Below are 18843 nucleotides of genomic sequence, written 5' to 3'. Positions count from 1 at the left end.
TAAAAAGTAGTAAATCATCTGGACTGGGTACTCAAAGAACTCAAGCATGAAATTGCTGATCTGCTGTTAGTAATATGTAACCTGTCATTAAAATTGTCTGTAGTACCTGAAGATTGGAGGGTGGCCAAAGGGTTCCAGGGGTGATCCGAGAAATTACACACTGGTAAGCCTGACGAAACTATTATAAAGACTAACTTTATAGAACACATTGACAAACATGGTTTAATGGGACAGAGTCAGCAAGGGTTCAGCCAAGGGAAGTCTTGCCTAACAAATTTGTTTTATTTCTTTGAAGGCGTGAATAAACAAGTGGACAAAGATGAGCTGGTTGATGTAGTGTATCTAGATTTTCAGAAAGCTTTTGAAAAAGTTCCACATGAGAGACTCCTGAGAAAATTAAAGAGTCATTGGATAGGAGGCAATGTTCTGGTGTGGATTAGGAATTGGTTATTGGACAGAAAACAGAGGATAGGGTTAAATGGTCATTTCTCTCAGTGGAGGAGGGTAAACAGTGGAGTGCCGCAGGGATCAGTACTAGGACAGGTGCTATTTAACATATTTATAAATGATAAGGAAATCAGAACAAGCAAGGTGATTAAATTTGCAGATGACACAAAACTATTCAAGGTTGTTAAAACACATATGGACTGTGAAATATTGCAGAAAAACCTTAGGAAATTGGAAAACTAGCCATCCGAATGGCAGATGAAATTTAATGCGGACTAATGCAAGGTGAAGCACATTGGAAAGAATAATCCAAATCATAGTTACCTGATGCTAGGGCCCACCTTGGGGGTCAGTAACCAAGAAAAAGATTTAGGTGTCGTCGTAGATAATATCCTGAAATCTTCTGCTCAAACTGCATCGGTGGTGGACAAAAAAGCAAACAGAATGCTAGGAATTATTAGGAAAGTTATGGTGAATAAGATTGAAAATACTATAATGCCTCTGTATCACTCGATGGTGTGACCTCGCCTTGAGTACTGCGGAATTAGAAAAGGTTCAAAGAAGAGCGACTAAAATGATAAAGGGGATGGAACTCCTCTTATATGAGGAAAGGCTAAAGAGGTCAGGGCTCTTCAGCTTGGAAAAGAGATGGATGAGGAGGAATATGATTGAGGTCTGCAAAATCCTGAGTGGTGTAGAATGAGTAGAAGTACATCGATTTTTTACTCGTTCCAAAAGTACCAAGATTAGGGGACACGCAATGAAGTTACATGGAAATACTTTTAAAACAAATAGGAGGAAATAATTTTTCAAATAGTTTCAATGGACCATATGTAAAGTTTGTTTCACAAAAGTAAAAGGCCTTTTATAAACCTGATATCAGCATTCATATACAAGTTCACTTGGTGACAAAATTGCATGTACTTATATGTGTATTGCATGTAGGCAGAGGTGGGATCCTAGCTGCGACATATGTATTTTATTAAGCACGCAAGTACAGAGCATATGTATACATTTACACCAACTTTAGAGCAGGTGTACGTTGGCTGGATCTCGGTGCCTATTTTATAAAAGCATATAAGCGCTTTATAAAATATGCTAAAAAGAGGCAACTCCTTCAGTCTTTTCATACAGGCATCCTGTTACACAATCAGGCTCTTCATGAACAGTTGTTTTCTTTCACCTTCAACAAATTAAGAGGTTATTTACTAATGGTCAGCATGCACTGTCTGACACTGAGCCTTTCAGCAAATAGCATGCTCTAACCATTAGTAAATGACTACCTTAATAAACAAGAAACTTACCTGAAAAAATACATAACCGGGAAGCATTTTGTCAAAAGAAGGGCTCAGATAGACTGGTACCGTCATTTTGACACCCAAACCTCTGGAAAAAATACGAAGTAAAAGGTTAGCATAACTGGCCATATTCACACTTTCTTTGACCTGTTAAGTGTACATCTCAAGCAGGTCAAATCAAGCTTCCCCTCTAGCAGCAGTCAAGACAGTACTGCTGTAATTCCGTGGGCTATTTCCTAACAAGTCTTCAAATCAGAGAATATTCCAAGCAAATGTGACAATTCACACAACTACTTAGCTGATTGTTTGACTCTTTGTGTTCCTGGATGCTCACTGCAGTCTTCAACTGAAACTCTCTCATTGGCTTTTACTTCTATGTATCCAGTGACAAAGAAACAAAAAGGAAAAACTTTCCTAGTTTCTTGTTTTCTATACTATTAAAAGATTTGGTTAAAAGGAAGGGTTTTATGAACTGAGCTACGGGACCTAGAATGGGGACAATACACAATGTTCTAGTGAGGAATGGTTTTGTTGTATGGCACTTTGATATTGTGGACCTGGAAAAGTTAGTGTTAACATTTTGCCATCTCTCCCCTTCAACCTGTTGAAAATTCTGCTGCACAACATATATTTTGCCAGTGTTGCTATGCTCATAGTAGCCCTCTTCTTAAGTCACTTTCATTGGCTCCCTATCCATTTCCACATACATTTCCCCTCACCTATCCACACCCACCCTGTTAGAATACCAATGATATGCTTTGATGTCCCCATGCATACTTCCTACCCACCCCCATCCTCCCACCCTGTCAGACTGTCATAGCAATGCTTGAATGTTCTCACTTATATACACTTTCAGCTAGCACATTTGCTTATTTCCGATCTGACGAAGAAGGGCAACCTTCGAAAGCTAATCAAGAAATGTATTAAGTTATGTTCAATAAAAAAGGTATCATCTTATTTTCTTTTCCATGTTTTATTTTGTTTGATTTCTATTGATAACCACATACAGTTCAAACTCGTCTTATTGACTTACAAGTGCATTCACTCTGCAGCTCCTCAGTACCTCTCCACTCTTATCTCTCCTATACTCCTCCCTAGGAACTCCGTTCATTGAGTAAATCTCTCTTACCTGTACCTTTCTCCTCCACTGCCAACTCCAGGCTTTTTTCCTTTTATCTTGCTGCACCATATGCCTGAAACAGACTTCCTGAGCCAGTATGTCAAGCTCCATCTCTGACCATCTTCAAATCTAAACTAAAAGCCAACCTTTTTGTAGCTGCTTTTAACTCCTAACCCCTATTCACTTGTACAGTACACATGTCTCTCTTATCATTTCCACCCTAGTAATTCCCTTATCCCTTATTTGTCCTGTTTGTCTGCCCTGATTAGATTGTAAGCTCTTTCAAGCAGGGACTGTTTCTTTTATATCCAAGTGTACAGCGCTGTGTATGTCTAGTAGTGCTATAGAAATGATAAGTAGTAGTAGTAGTAAGTAACTGAGGTATTCTTCAAACAAACAGTCACTTGCCCCGAAAGGGCAGCTTAACTAGATGTGACTTTGATACTGCATCCGCAGCCCAATGCTGCAACCAGAGTTGTCGACGTGCTGTGACAGCCAAAGACATTCTGCGGGCTGTAACCTGTAATATGTCATAAATAGCATCTACTAAGTAGGCCAACCCCACTTCCATTTGGGCATTATGGCACCCATCTTATGCTGCTGATGCTACCTCAGGCATGCTCTTGCCACGAATGAGCTGCACACTGTCATTTGAAAATCCAAAGAGACCATTTCAAAGGCTTGTTTCACTGAGGCCCACAGTGGGAACACCGCTTAATTGCTTCCTCGGGAGTCGTCATTCACCCCAACTTTCACCAGCACAGCACAACACATCTGAAGCGGTGAGTCAGGATCCCTCCCCTGAACCAAGAAGAACTTGCAGCCTTACAAGTAGTTCCAAGTCATTGCTGGCTGCTCCCCCCAAACTCACAGTAAGACTTGTGGAAAAAGGCTCAGGACTGATACTCTGTCCCATGCTCTCCAGCAAATCTCTTTCCTTCCTTCTTTTTTTCAAGGTTGTTGTGCTGGCAAAGGAGAGCTCCACAGGAAAGAGGGGAGAGGTGAAAGGAGGGAAGAAGTAAAATTAGTGGGGCACCACACACAGGGAACTGAAGACCTTCAGCTATGATTCTGCAGACTCAAGCCACCCACAAAGCTCAACTGAGGACCACTTGACCAACTGGACCAGGAGAAAATCACTCAGAACCACAGGCTGAAAAGTGTGTCCATACACCTGCTGGAGATAGAAAATACTGAGGAGCTGGACTGGACGCCAAGAGAAATACATCTCAGCTTGTTTTAGTTCTCTATTTCTACCTGATGCTTGATGGACACAACTATCCCACAACTTCTGGAATAGTGGGAAGCTATATAATGGAATATATTTTATTTCTCAGAATTTACATACTTTCTTCAATATACTGGGGTGATTCTATGGAATGGGCACTAAACTTTGTGCAGCAATTTATAAAGGTAAATTAGAATAATGGTATATAAAATGCCATCTAAGCACTATTCTGCAAATGCATGCATATCTTCCATACCATTTATTTGACAGGTGGATATAGACATGGGCAGAGCTTGGGCAGGACTCTCCCTTACATCAGGGGTGTAGACAGATGGCCAATTTGGGTATCCCTGAGACCAAGGTGGGTAAGCATGGAATTTGTCCCTCCCACCAGTACCACTCTCTAACTTCTGCCCCTTCTCGCTTGCCAACCCAAAATATTAAAATATCTGAGCTAGTGGAGATCCCCAAACCCTGCCAGTCGATGATTTCCTCCTCCTCCTCAGGCAGCCACTGCTTTTCCAAACAGCAGTTGGCAGCCCTTGCCTTGAGCTGGTGCTGCTACTGGCAGGCTGCACATGCTCAGTGCTTGAACATGTGCAAAAACTGAGCATGTGCAGAGAGGCTAGTGTTGGCGTCAGCTTGAGGTAAGTGCAGCTGTCTGCTATTTGGAAAAGCGCTGGTTGGCTAAGGAAGAAATCTTTCGCTGGTGGGGTTTAAGGCTCCCCACCAGCCACAGCAAGAGTGCCACAATGTTTGATGGGTCAGAGTCCAAATTAGGTGAGCCTCGGCCCACCCAGAGCTATACCACTGCCTTACATAGATAACTTATAAAATAATTTAATTGTGTATCGTCCGCATTTTAGGCCCAATCACTTACACCAGTTATAGAACTCTCTCTCTCTCTCTCTCAGAAGGGTAACTGCTCCTGTACTTCTTTGAGACTAGCTTTCAGGACTTGAAACAAGCACCTCTCATAGCCTCCTCTGCAGGGTACTCTTTCTCTGAGACTCTGATTTACCATGGACAGGGGATCCAGGACAGGTCCTTCCCTTGTCTGGTAACTGGCTCCGCAAGGCACAAGTGGGCAGGAACTGCTGCCTGCCCTTAGGCTCCAATTCCACAAGGTGGGGGGACTCCACTTCCAGCCTCTCACTCCCTTAACTCTGGAGCTTCTTAAAAAAGTGATGCTTCCAACTCCTTGAAAACATCCCATGGACACACTCACCACTAGTTAAGACTGCACCATTTAGGATCACTCATGTGGGGGTCCACCATAAGCAATGATTTAGTCCCTTCCTGCTCTCACTCTGTTATAGTAAATTCCATATGCTTCTCAGTGGAGAAACACAGTCACTAATAAGTGGAAAACAAGACTCCTGTTAGAGTCAAAATTCCATATGCTTCTCAGTGGAGAAACACAGTCACTAATAAGTGGAAAACAAGACTCCTGTTAGAGTCAAAATTCCATATGCTTCTCAGTGGAGAAACACAGTCACTAATAAGTGGAAAACAAGACTCCTGTTAGAGTCAAAATTATTTTTCCTTGCTAGAAGAAATATGTTAAATCATTTAAAACAAATATCACATTTGCCTCTGCTATCTAGTCAGCAAGTAACTTAAGTAATCCACATTCAGATTACTTACAAGACCTTTCTGAATATTGTCATGTGTATATGTGAAATACCCCACATAATAGGTACAATCTTGTTGCACAATTTAGCAAGTGAAAATAACTGTGCTAGACATAGTGTTTGTGTATATTTCATCCTTTTAAATTTAGGACATTTCATAAATATAATGTGCCTGGCACAATTCTGTGAAATGTCACTTATCACTGGTTGTTTACTGTCTGGCCCTGAGGCAGTGGTTTCCAACACATGGCCCCGGCAGTCTACTTTTGCGGCCCCATAACTGAGACAGAAAAATTGAATTGGCACACCTGAAGGATGTGGCTGGTAGGTGGGTAGAGAAAAGGCCCTGTGAAAGTCTGCTGGTCTTGACACACATGCACGCACACATCAAGATGAGGCAAACACTATCCAGCGCAGCTTCACAGGGCCTTTTTTCTACCCACCTCCCTACGGTGCCACATTCTTTAGGTTTGTCAATTCAATTTGTCAGCTCTTCAACCCCCATCTTGCCCCTCAGAGATCCTCTGTACATGTCCCCTGCTTTCCTGGGTTCAAATCCCATCTTTGTCTCCACCAGCAGCAAAGAAGAGTCACTGTTGTGCTTGTTGGAGTCCACCTAAAATGCTGAGTTTAGCATTGAGGGCTGCACCTTGGTAAGGACATATAGAAGAGGGATGTGGTTTAAAGGATATGTTGCAGGTCTTGTTTTATTCAGAAAAACATGAAGAAATGAGACGGAGATGCTTGGGAAACAGGTAAGTTGGATCCAGTGCATTCCTTTTAAAAAAGGATCATAAATAAGAAAATCTTTATTTTCTACTCCCAGTTAGTAACTGGTATAATACGACTTGGACAACATAAGGAAAAGTCCATAGACCATTATTAAAATAGGCTTAGAGAAAATCCACTACTTATTTCTGGGATAAGCAGCATAAAATGTTTTGTACTTTTTTGAGATCTTGCCAGGTAGTTGTGACCTGGATTGGCCACTGTTGGAAACAGGATGCTGGGCTTGATAAACCTTTGGTCTGTCCCAGTATGGCAATACTTATGTACTTATAAAGTCTGCATCTTAAAATATTCATAATTTTTATACAGGTTCTCATGTAGGGTTTTGCATCTGTTAATAAAAGCCAAAATAAAGTGATTTAAAAAATATATATATCATTGAAGACTCAAAATTAGTATTAAAATTACATGTGTAAGCCTAAAATCTTTTGGTGGCCCCCCAGAGCTCTCTTGTGCCTACTTTGGAGCTCTTTACATAAAAAAGGTTGGAGACCACTGACCTAAGGTGTCTCCATGAGAATCTGAGATAGTTTGGTATGTTTTAGAGACCGCTGAAGAGTAAGTCGTGGCCCAAAGAGTGAAATACAAAAGTTGCTGATATTCTATAATACACGTGTCTCAAAGCAAAGATAGCCCAGTGCCACCTCCTAATGACTTACTTTAACAGATTGCCTGAACTGAAGATTTCACTGCGACTCCGCTCTGCAATTCCATTCCCCAAATAAGCTTTGGCTCCATCAAATTCTTTGGCTCCTCTTTTACACTTTCCTTCGACATCAGAGTAAACAGAGACCACATCTCCAGCTTTCATAACTAGGGGGCAAAGAGAAATCAGTTTTGTTTTCATTATTCTTTGAATGAGAGTATCTCAGCAATTCCAGTAACAGATATGGATTGGAATGCTGGCTCAGAGAGTGCTACACACTGCCGTAACTCAGGGACCAGGGTTCAACCTCTGGCTCTGACCTTCCATTAACCAGCTAAGCAGGGCAGGCAGTGGAAGCAGTGTTTACACAGTTCTTGAGGGGTAGGGGTATTCTAGTCATTATATAAATGGTCAATGCCAAATAGATGAATTTAAGGCTGAAGATTGAAAGGTTCAGAAAGCAGCCCTGTGCATGATCCTGATCGAGGGGTGTCACTGCAATGAGTGCACCAAGTCAGAAGAGGACATAAAATAGGTGGGAAAAATCCCAGATACTTGCAAATTAGGACTCATGGTGCTAAATCCCAGCTCTGCATCTGAATGAACCATAAGCTCAGCAGGGCAGGAGGAAACTGCTGGCCTGCTCCAAAAATAAAATAAAATAAACTCAAAGCTCATTACTTGTGTGGTCTAATTTTGATTTTCCTACAGTATAGATTAATGAGCTTTAAAGACTGTACAAATATCACTGCCAGTGCAACATCAAAATTAGTTATGCTGGTTAATTAACACATTAATTCTGATGAAGGGGCAGTTCCTTTTAGTTTAACATCCACACCATACTGTGGGACACAAGAATGCAAAGTTAGCCTATATCATATCTACATATTGTCATGGCTGTGGCCGTGCCCTGTGTCCAGATTCATTTTTTTCCCAGTAATCTACTACTACTACTATTTAACATTTCTAAAGCGCTACCAGGGTTACGCAGCGCTGTACAATTCAAACAATCTGGCTCTGTGATGTCTCCAGACTGCCTTTTTCCTGCATGGCTGCTTCTGCTGCAAGTTTCCCTGCATCCAAGCCTCGCTCTGGTGTTTCTGCAGCCAAGCCTTGCGCTGGTGTTCCTGCAGCCAAGCCTCATTCCTAGCTGTGACATCATCAGCAAAGTCCTTTATAAAGTACCTTGGAACTTTCATGCTTTGCCTTTGCAACAGGTCTCTTAACCTTGTCTTTGTGTTCCCTGTTTGGATCCATTTTCTGTTTGTTTTTTTCCTGCATGTCTTGATTCCTGTCTATATTTGTTCCTGTGAGTCTTGTCTTTGAATCTTTGTTCCTGTGTGGCTTGCCTCTGAAGCCACGTACCTGTAAGCCTTGCTTCTAAACTTTGTTCCTGAAGCTTTACTTTTGTGTGGAGGTTTGGCTTACCCTTTACCTTTTGAATCTGCTGTTTGAGACTGTGAGAACTTGCTCCTCCATATAGCTGTGCTTTTTAACTCAGCTGTGAGCTGTTCCTCTGTGTGGTTAGTCTTTAACCCTTTACTTTCTGTATTTGTTGTTTGAGTCTGTGAGAACTTGCTCCTCCATGTAGCTGTGGTTTTAGCACAGCCCTGAGCTGCCTCTGTGTGGTTTTCCTTTATCCCTTTACTTTCTTAATCTGTTGTTTGCTTCTGTTTGGCTGCTCTTCCGTTTAGCTGTGGTTTCTAGCACAGCCCTCAGCTACCTCTCTGTGTGGTTTCCCTTTTACCCTTGAATAGCTGAATCTGTTGTGGCCTGCTCTTCCGTTTAGCTGTGGGTTCTAGCACAGCCCTGAGCTGCCTCTCTGTGTGGTTTCTCTTTTACCCTTGAATAGCTGAATCTGTTGTGGGCTGCTCTTCTGTTTAGCTGTGGGTTCTAGCACAACCCTGAGCTGCCTCTCTTTTACACGTGACTTGCTGAATCTGTGGTTTGAGTCTGAGTGAGCTGCTCTTTCGTTTAGCTGTGCTTCCTAGCACAGCCCTGAGCTGACTCGCTGTATGGTTTCCCTTTAACCCTTTACTTGTTGATTCTACTATGTGAGCCTGTGTGAGTTGCTTTTTCATCTGACTGTGCTTTCAGGCACAGTGTGAGATATACAAATCAACGTATGCATCCAGCTTCTCCTATTTAAGTACACAACTATGGAACACACTGCCAAAAGCCCTAAAAACAACGCATGACCACCTAAATTTCAGGAAATCACTAAAAACAAACCTGTTCAAAAAGGCATACCTCACCAACCCAACATTAAAGGCTGAATACCTACAACACAACAAAACCAAAGCACATAATGGAAATACTTAACTCTTCCTCTCTAAGATTTCCTAATTTGTATATCACACATGAACCTTATTTTACCACATGATCACCTTGTATTTGTTCATACCAGAATTGGTGAAAGCCAATACTGTACCATGTAAGCCACATTGAACCTGCAAATAAGTGGGAAAATGTGGGATACAAATGTAACAAATAAATAAAATATTTCTTTGCATGGGGTTGTCTTTTACCCTTCAGTTGCTTTTGTGCCTGTGTGTAAGGGTCTTTTGACCTTTTGTTTGTGGCTGTGTTTTGCGCAGCATACACTGCAGAGTCATGGAATCGGAGGTAGGGTATTATTATGGATTAAGAACTGGTTGAAAGATAGGAAGCAGAGAGTAGGATTGCGTGGCCAGTATTCTCAGTGGAGGAGGGTAGTTAGTGGGGTCCCGCAGGGGTCTGTGCTGGGTCCGTTGCTTTTTAATGTATTTATAAATGACCTAGAGATGGGAATAACTAGTGAGGTAATTAAATTCGCCGATGACACAAAATTATTCAGGGTCGTCAAGTCGCAGGAGGAATGTGAACGATTACAGGAGGACCTTGCGAGACTGGGAGAATGGGCGTGCAAGTGGCAGATGAAGTTCAATGTTGACAAGTGCAAAGTGATGCATGTGGGTAAGAGGAACCCGAATTATAGCTACGTCTTGCAAGGTTCCGCGTTAGGAGTTACGGATCAAGAAAGGGATCTGGGTGTCGTCGTCGATGATACGCTGAAACCTTCTGCTCAGTGTGCTGCTGCGGCTAGGAAAGCGAATAGAATGTTGGGTGTTATTAAGAAGGGTATGGAGTCCAGGTGTGCGGATGTTATAATGCCGTTGTATCGCTCCATGGTGCGACCGCACCTGGAGTATTGTGTTCAGTACTGGTCTCCGTATCTCAAAAAAGATATAGTAGAATTGGAAAAGGTACAGCGAAGGGCGACGAAAATGATAGTGGGGATGGGACGACTTTCCTATGAAGAGAGGCTGAGAAGGCTAGGGCTTTTCAGCTTGGAGAAGAGACGGCTGAGGGGAGATATGATAGAAGTGTATAAAATAATGAGTGGAATGGATCGGGTGGATGTGAAGCGACTGTTCACGCTATCCAAAAATACTAGGACTAGAGGGCATGAGTTGAAGCTACAGTGTGGTAAATTTAAAACGAATCGGAGAAAATTTTTCTTCACCCAACGTGTAATTAGACTCTGGAATTCATTGCCGGAGAACGTGGTACGGGCGGTTAGCTTGACGGAGTTTAAAAAGGGGTTAGATAGATTCCTAAAGGACAAGTCCATAGACCGCTATTAAATGGACTGGAAAAATTCCTCATTTTTAGGTATAACTTGTCTGGAATGTTTTTACGTTTGGGGAGCGTGCCAGGTGCCCTTGACCTGGATTGGCCACTGTCGGTGACAGGATGCTGGGCTAGATGGACCTTTGGTCTTTCCCAGTATGGCACTACTTATGTACTTATGTACTTATGTACTTATGTAGGGAATCTCGTTCTGTTCCCATCCCCTTTCTTTCTGATTGGGTTCCAGTTCGGCCTTGCTACCCCTGTGCTTGGACTCTGTTACATGTGGGTTCCAGTTCGGCCTTGTGGTTCGTATGAGTGTTCTACCTTTCATTCCTGGTTCCTGCTACAGCCAAGTTCCGTTCCTGCCTTGTCTTTAGTTTGCATTGCTTTGTTTGCTGTGTTTTGTGCCTTGTCTTGCTATGTCTGAACCCAGATGTAGTCTTGTTCTGTGTCTTGCAGGGTTTCCATCTGGGTTCAGTTCTTGCCCTTTGCTTTGCTTCCTTGTCTTGTCTGGATCCATCCTTTGTTCTGCCTCTACATTGACCAGTGTGTCCAACGTCATTCCAGAAGATTTGTCTGCTTCAGCCCCGGCTGCAGTCCAAGGGCTCACCATCCCAGAATCTGTAACACATATTCTCCAGGAACACATTACTTCACTACAGTGTATAAATTTATTACATCATAAATCTACAGATTAAAACTCCTTACACAGGCGCACGTCTAAGCCATAGGACTCAGTACATCCGTATCTGCTTACCATCTTCTGCACATATTATTTTCTTTATTGTTCCATTTTCAGAGCAATCCTCACCAAATCTTTATATATATATATATATATATATATATATATATATATATATATATATATATACATACATACACACGTCGGATGAGTGCTTGCTCTGTTTAACTGCATGCTGTACTTCGGTTCCGTTTTTGGTGCCATCAATTTCTATGGGGACAAACTTCAGTTTAGCGCACCACTGATAAGTGCAAGATTCGCTTATATGCATGGTTTAAGACCGCTCCTCTGCAGGAAAGACATCCGCATAAGCTCGCGCACGGAATATGGAAGCCGATTGGCAGCTGACAACCAACGAGATTTCAAATTTACTGCCCCTTTAACTGCCACAGGCAGAAAAGTGAAAGAATGTTGTTAGAGTGTACACTTGGGTCGTCGACATCGTTGCAGTGGAACTGTAAGACTTTAACACTGGCTGAACAAATAGTTCTTTAAAAATTAGAAAACAAAGTCAAGCATCTATTGCTAAAGAATATGGTGTCAATCACAGTCAAATTTCACGTGTCTTGAAGCAGAAAGACCAGCTTCTGGAAGACTGGCAAAACAATACAAATCCACAATGGAAAAGAAAACAGGCGGGAAAAGCTGAGGAGGTAGAAGATGCACTTCTTCGGTGGTTTTCTCGAGTCAGGAGCAGTTTCCTGTCAGTGGTCCACTGCTTACGGAGAAAGCTAACCAGCTAGCTGAAAGTCTTCGACTAAACTGAATTCAAAGCCACTACTGGATGGTTGGAAAGATGGAAGGAGAGGAACAACATAAAATTCAAGAAACAGCATGGTGAGAAACAAGACGCTGATGACTTTGGTGCTGAAAATTGAGTTGTTTCAGTTCTTCCTACCATCTTGAACGAGTTTGCACCTCGTGACATTTTCAATGCTGACGAAAACGGTCTCTAATGGCGAGCAATTTCTGATGGAACACTTGCATTCAAACATGCCAAAACTACTGGAGGTAAAACGTTGAAGGACCGACTGATGATCCTCCTTTGCTGCAATATGGATGGGAGAGAGAAGTTGGAACCCCTCATCATTGGAAAGAGCAAACAGCCTCGTTGCTTCAAGAAAGTTAAGTGACTTCCTGTGTCATACGAGGCTAATGCAAATTCATGGATGACTGGGGAAATTTGGAAGCAGTGGCTAAAGAAGTTAGACACTAGAATGCGGGCACAAAAGTGTCAGATTTTGTTGCTTTCTAATAATTGTGCTGCACACAGGGATGATGTCAGGCTGTCTAACGTCAAGGTGTCTTTTTGCCACCAAACACTACCTCGCTGATCTAACCTATGGATCAGGGCATAATAGCCAATTTCAAACAACATTATCGGGCTCTTGTGCTACGTCGTCAGATGAGTGTTATGGATGACCAGACTGGCAAGGATAAACGTGCTGTTGAACTGACTTGTAATCTATCACTGTTGGATTCCCTACATATGCAGAAAGAAGCCTGGAATCATGTTACACAGGCAACCATTGTGAACTGCTACAAGCGAGCAAGCTTTGTTAAGGATGTAGAGAGGGACGAAACAGATGCAGCTGTTGCAAACATGTCAGATGAACAGGTTATTGACATCCCAGCCGGTGTTACTGAAGAGGAGTTTCATCACTATGTAGCTGTTGATTACGATCTACAAACGGCTGACGACAGCACTTATGTGGAGATATGTGCCTACACGCAGGCAACAATGGCTGATGATAAAACAGATGAAGAAATGAGCAGTGAGGCACATGCTGATAAAATTCAACAACCTCCTCCTGTCACTTTTGCAAGAGCGCTGGAGAGTCTCAACACGGTGCGGGCCTATCTGGAGGCCACTGGATGTCAGTGCTATGACAGTTTTTACCGTCTGGCAGACGTAGTCTATGGAACTCACAGACCCAATAGTGTACAGAGGACTATAACTGATTACTTCAAGTAAGCCTAACGTCAGTTAACAGAGAATGTATACTGTAAGTATAATAATAAACAGTACTGTATATATGTTTATCAGATGTCAAGCTTCTTTGGGTCACAATGGTTAAGTGCACACTCCAGTTAACTGCATGCATTTCTTTGGTCCCAGACCCTTGCACTTAAGCGGATTGCACTGTATGTATATATATATATATATATACAGTGCAATCCGCTTAAGTGCAAGGGTCTAGGACCAAAGAAATGCATGCAGTTAACTGGACACTGTTCAAGTCACTACCTGTTTCTCCAGCCGGGTCTGGCTTCTGGCCACAGCTGAAATCATTCACTGCTTTACAGCACGGCACCTCTCTCCCCCTTGAGTGGAACAGCTGCTTAACTTTTCCTCCAAGCTTTCCCCAGCCTTGAAGAAGGTGTCACGATTGTGGTCGTGACCCCTCTCAGACTCACCTTATTTCTGGAGGTCAGCTTCTGAGCTGGTTTCTGTCTGTTCTTCCTGAGTTAGCTCTGTCTCTGTATGCTGGCTGCTTCTAGCATGGCTCTAATTACTCCACTATACTGCACCTGTGTGTGTTAAGCCTCTCTGTGCTTCAGTATGCTTTCTGCCTGTGTCCTGGAGTTGTGACATCATCAGTCAGGGCCTTGATAAGGAACTGGTGGTGTTCTATTCAGTGTCTTTGCATCGTCTAAGGTCTGCAGGTCAGTTTGTATGCAGTTTGCATTTCTGCCTTGCCTTGCTTTGTTTCCAGTTGGTGTGTCAGTGGCACTTCTGTTTGTTCTCGTCTAAAGTTCTGTTGTGTGTTTTATGTGACCTTGTGGCTGCCTGCTAGCCTTCTAGCTTCCTGCCTTGTTCTGATGTTTGTCTTCCTTGAGTTCTGCCTCCATCTTGCCCTTTACCTTTTGCTTTGGTTCTTGTTCTGTCTAAGAACCCTGAATCCTTTGTGCTTAGCGCTTCAGCCTTGTTCTTGCCTGGGTGCCTGTGGGCACCTCTGTCTTGATTCCAACCCTGTCTGCATTTGGCTTCCTTTCCCTCCTATCTGAGAACCCTAATCCTGAACCCTGTTTCTGTCAAGCTTGTTTCTGTATCCTATATTCTGTCTGAGTCTCCTGAATCCAGAAGTCCAGAACCCTGTTTTAGTCAAGCTTGTTTAGAGTCCTGTGTCCGGTGGGAGAATCCTGTTGGTCCAGTCTGTCTTCAGGCTCAGTCCAGTACGTCCTGCCGGCCACCTGCACCTGGGGGCTCAACCCCTGGGGAATGGTGGTCAAGCGCAGGTGAAGACCAGCTTCTTTGTCTTGCTTATTCCCTGCTTGTCTACTGCTGTAGTTCCAGTCCCGTGGTTCCAGTTTGGTTGTTCCAGCTTTGCCAGTCTACTGCTTCTCCTGCCTTGCTTGTTACCCAGTCCTGGTTGGGGTCTTGCCTACTGCTGCCGCTTGTCAGCAGTGGTCCAAGGGCTCATGTGGGTCCAGTGTCCGAGTGCCTGAGACCGTGACAGAAGGTTTGCTATGAAGCCTTTCAACTTCTTCCCTTGTACCTGAGCTAGAGCAGCAATCTCCATGGGCTCACTTCCCCAGTCATCTTGGGCTTAGATCTCCTCTCCGACCTGTAGAAGGTATTCAAGCAGGGTCCGTGTAGGACAAGAAAAAAGATCTAGGGCCTTGCTGTCACACCACACGGCAAACCTCCTCCATTTGAAAGAATAACACTTTTTCGTGGAATCTTTCCTGGAAGCAAGCAAGACTCGGGAGACACCCTCAGAAGTTGCCTTCTTGGATCTTTCAAAGCACTCAACATCCAGGCCATGAGAGCCAGAGACTGGAGGTTGGGATGTAGAAGCGACCCCTCATTCTGGGTGATGAGGGTTGGAAAACACTCCAATCGCCACGGTTCTTCGGAGGACAACTCCGGAAGAAGAGGGGACCAGATCTGACGAGGCCAGAAGGGAGCAACCAGGATCATTGTTCCGCGGTCTTGCTTGAGTTTCAGCAAAGTCTTTCCTACTAGAGGTATGGGAGGATACGCATACAGAAGGCCTGTCCCCCAATGTAGGAGAAAGGCAACTGACACTAGTCTGTCGTGGGCCTGAAGTCTGGAACAGAATTGAGGGACTTTGTGATTGATCTGAGTGGCAAAAAGATCCACCGAGGGGGTGCCCCATGCTCAGAAGATCTTGTGGACGCCCATGTTTAGCGACCACTCGTGAGGTTGCATGATCCTGCTCAACCTGTCGGCCAGACTGTTGTTTACGCCTGCCAGATATGTAGCTTGGAGAAACATGCCGTGACGGCGAGCCCAAAGCCACATCCGAACGGCTTCCTGACACAGACGGCGAGATCCGGTGCCCCCTGCTTGTTGGTGTACTATATAGCAACCTGACTGTCTGTCTGAATCAGAATGATTTGGTTGGACAGCCGATCTCTGAAAGGGTTGAGAGCGTTCCAGATCGCTCGTAATTCCAGGAGGTTGATCTGAAGACCCTTTCCTGGAAAAGACCAAGCTCCGTCAGTGTGAAGCCCATCTACATAAGCTCCCCACCCTAGGAGGGATGCATCTGTCGTCAACACTTTTTGTGGTTGAGGAATTTGGAAATGACGTCCCAAGGTCAAATTGGATCGAATGGTCCACCACTGAAGGGAACTGCAAAAGTCAGTGTAGCGATGGATCACACCCTCTAGATCCCCTGTGGCCTGGCACCACTGGGAAGCTAGGGTCCATTGACCTGATCTCATATGCAGGCGTGCCATGGGAGTTACATGAACTGTGGAGGCCATGTGTCCTAAGAGTCTCAACATCTGCTGAGCTGTGTTGAGATGCTCGAGCCATGGACACAAAGGCCAGGAGATTGTCTGCCCTTGCCTGGGAAAGATAAGCTTGAGACGTCCGTGTGTCCAACAGAGCTCCAATGAACTCCAATTTTTGAACCAGGACGAGATGGGACTTGGGATAATTGATCACGAACCCCAGTAGCTCTAGCACTCGAATAGTCATCCGCATGGACTGTAGAGCGCCAGTCTCCGAGGAGCTCTTCACCAGCCAATCGTCAAGATAAGGGAACACATGCCCTCCCAGTCTGCGTAGCGATGCTGCGACAACAGCCAGGCACTTTGTGAAAACCTGGGCGCAGATGCGAGGCCAAAGGGCAGTACACAGTACTGAAAGTGCTGAGTTCCCAACCGAAATCGAAGATACTTCCTGTGAGCTAGGAGTACCGAGATGTGGGCATAGGCATCCTTTAAGTTCAGAGAGCATAGCCAATCGTTTTCCTGAATCATGGGAAGAAGGGTGCCGAGGGAAACCATCCTGAACTTTTCTTGGACTAGGAATTTGTGCAGGGCCCTTAGGTCTAGGATGGGACGCATCCCCCCTGTTTTCTTTTGCACAAGGAAGTACCTGGAATAGAATCCCAGCCCTTCTTCCCCTGGTGGAATGGGTTCGACCGCACTGGCCTTTAGAAGGGTGGAGAGTTCCTCTGCAAGTACCTGCTTGTGATGGAAGCTTTAAGAATGAACTCCCGGTGGACAATTTGGAGGCTTGGATTCCAGATTGAGAGTGCATCTTAACTGGACTATTTGACGAACCCACCGGTAGGAGGTTATAAGAGGCCACCTTTGGTGAAAAAATATTAATCTCCCCCCAACCGGTAAGTCATCCAGAATGGACACTTGCACTGTGGCTATGCTGCATTGAAGCCAGTCAAAAGCCCGTCCCTTGCTTTTGCTGGGGAGCCGCAGAGGTCTTAGGCACACGCTGTTGACGAGAACGAGTGCGCTGGGACTGAGCCTGGGTAGGCTGCCGAGAAGCAGGAGTGTATCTATGCCTAGTATAGGAATAGGGAGCACTCCTCTTCCCTCCAAAAAACCTCCTAGATGAGGAAGTGATAGCAGAAGACGCCCAGCGGGAGAGAGAATCCATAGCATCATTGTGCTTTTTGATCTGATCGACCACATCCTCTACTTTTTCACCAAAAAGGTTATCCCCCCGGCAAGGAACATCCGCCATTCACTGCTGGATCTTATGATCCAGGTCAGAGACATGCAGCCATGAGAATCTGCACATCACTATACCTTGAGCAGCTATTCTGGATGTCACATCAAAAGTGTCGTAAGTACCCCTGGCCAGGAATTTTCGATACGCCTTCTGCTGCCTGACCACCTGGTGAAAAGGTTCAGGCAGCTCCGGAGGAAGCGCTTCGACCAAACTAGACAGTTGCCTCACCGAGTTCCGCAAGTGGATGCTCCTGTAGAGCTGGTATGTCTGAATCTTGGCTGCGAGCATAGCGGCCTGATACGTCTTCCTCCTAAAAGAATCCAAGGTCCTAGACTCTCTGCCTGGGGGCGTCGAGGCATAGTCCCTAGTACTCTTGGCTCTCTTGAGAGCAGAATCCACCAGCATGGAATCGTGAGGTAGCTGAGACTTCACCATTACTGCCTCTCCGTGGACTCTGTACTGGGACTTAGCTTTTTTGGGGACCACTGGATTAGAGAGAGGGAACGACCAGTTTCGCATAAGAACTTCCCTGAGTGTGCTATGCAAAGGAACCGTTGCAACCTCTGTCCTCAAGCATCTCGGCCCTGGGCTCATCCACAACCTCCATAGGGAAGGGAATATCCTTAGACATTTTCCAAACAAAGGAGGAAAAAGAAAGACTCTCAGGTGGAGACATCCTTCTCTTAATGGGCGGAGTAGGATCAGAGGGGACCCCATAGGACTCTTCTACAGAAAAATATCTGGGATCTTCCCCTTCCTCCCACGAACGCTCATCCTCGGTATCAGACAAAAGCTCTCTAAGAGCAGCCCGAACCCGAGCCTGTCTCGACGTCGACCCCTGCCTGGACTGCGTCAAAGCTTCCTCCGCCGATGTTGAAGGGGAGTCGACCCGGGTGGCAGCTGACGCCGATGCCGCAAGTGGCACCGAGGTCATGGACCTCACCACAGGCGAAGGACCAGATGCCGCTTCAATAGACAGTGCAGAAGGCGCAAGCACCCCTGGCATCGAAGTAGACTGGTGCAGCAATCCCTCCAGCAGCTCTGGAAGAAGGGCCCTGATGCTCTCATCGAGAGCCGCCATCGGAAAAGGCTGCGGGGACGGTAGCAGAATCTGTGGGGGCTCGAGAGCCGGTACCAGGCTGCCAGAAGACCGACGCATCGGCACCTCCTGTATAGAGGGTGAGCAGTCCTCTCTTCGCGCCGACACTTCTCGGGTGCCGAATCCTTCGGCTCCCTGGAGCTCTCCGTACTGTGCATGGAAGGAGATAGATGACGGTGCTTCTTAGCTTTCGCTCGACGCCTGTCATCGAGACTCCTTGGTACCGAAGAGGAGGACGTGGAATCCTCATGCCTCCTCGGGGCCGGGTCCGA

The 18843-nt window shown here is 44.9% G+C and overlaps 1 protein-coding gene across 6 annotated transcripts in view; it reads right to left on the bottom strand.

The window, feature by feature from the left end:
* Positions 1-18843, bottom strand: part of NSUN6 (NOP2/Sun RNA methyltransferase 6) — a 104830-nt gene that overhangs the window by 42378 nt on the left and 43609 nt on the right. For all 6 annotated transcript variants that reach the window (XM_030189926.1, XM_030189925.1, XM_030189924.1 and 3 more), the window contains exons 6-7: positions 7176-7329; positions 1752-1833 (exon numbers count right to left, since the gene is read on the bottom strand). In XM_030189926.1, coding sequence (XP_030045786.1) covers positions 1752-1833; positions 7176-7329 — 236 coding nt within the window. The remainder of the gene's footprint in view (positions 1-1751; positions 1834-7175; positions 7330-18843) is intronic.

Source organism: Microcaecilia unicolor, chromosome 1 (genome assembly GCF_901765095.1).
Source record: "Microcaecilia unicolor chromosome 1, aMicUni1.1, whole genome shotgun sequence".
NCBI lineage: Eukaryota > Metazoa > Chordata > Amphibia > Gymnophiona > Siphonopidae > Microcaecilia > Microcaecilia unicolor.
Note: the sequence above shows the minus strand (reverse complement) of the source record. Positions and strands in the feature narration are given on the sequence as shown.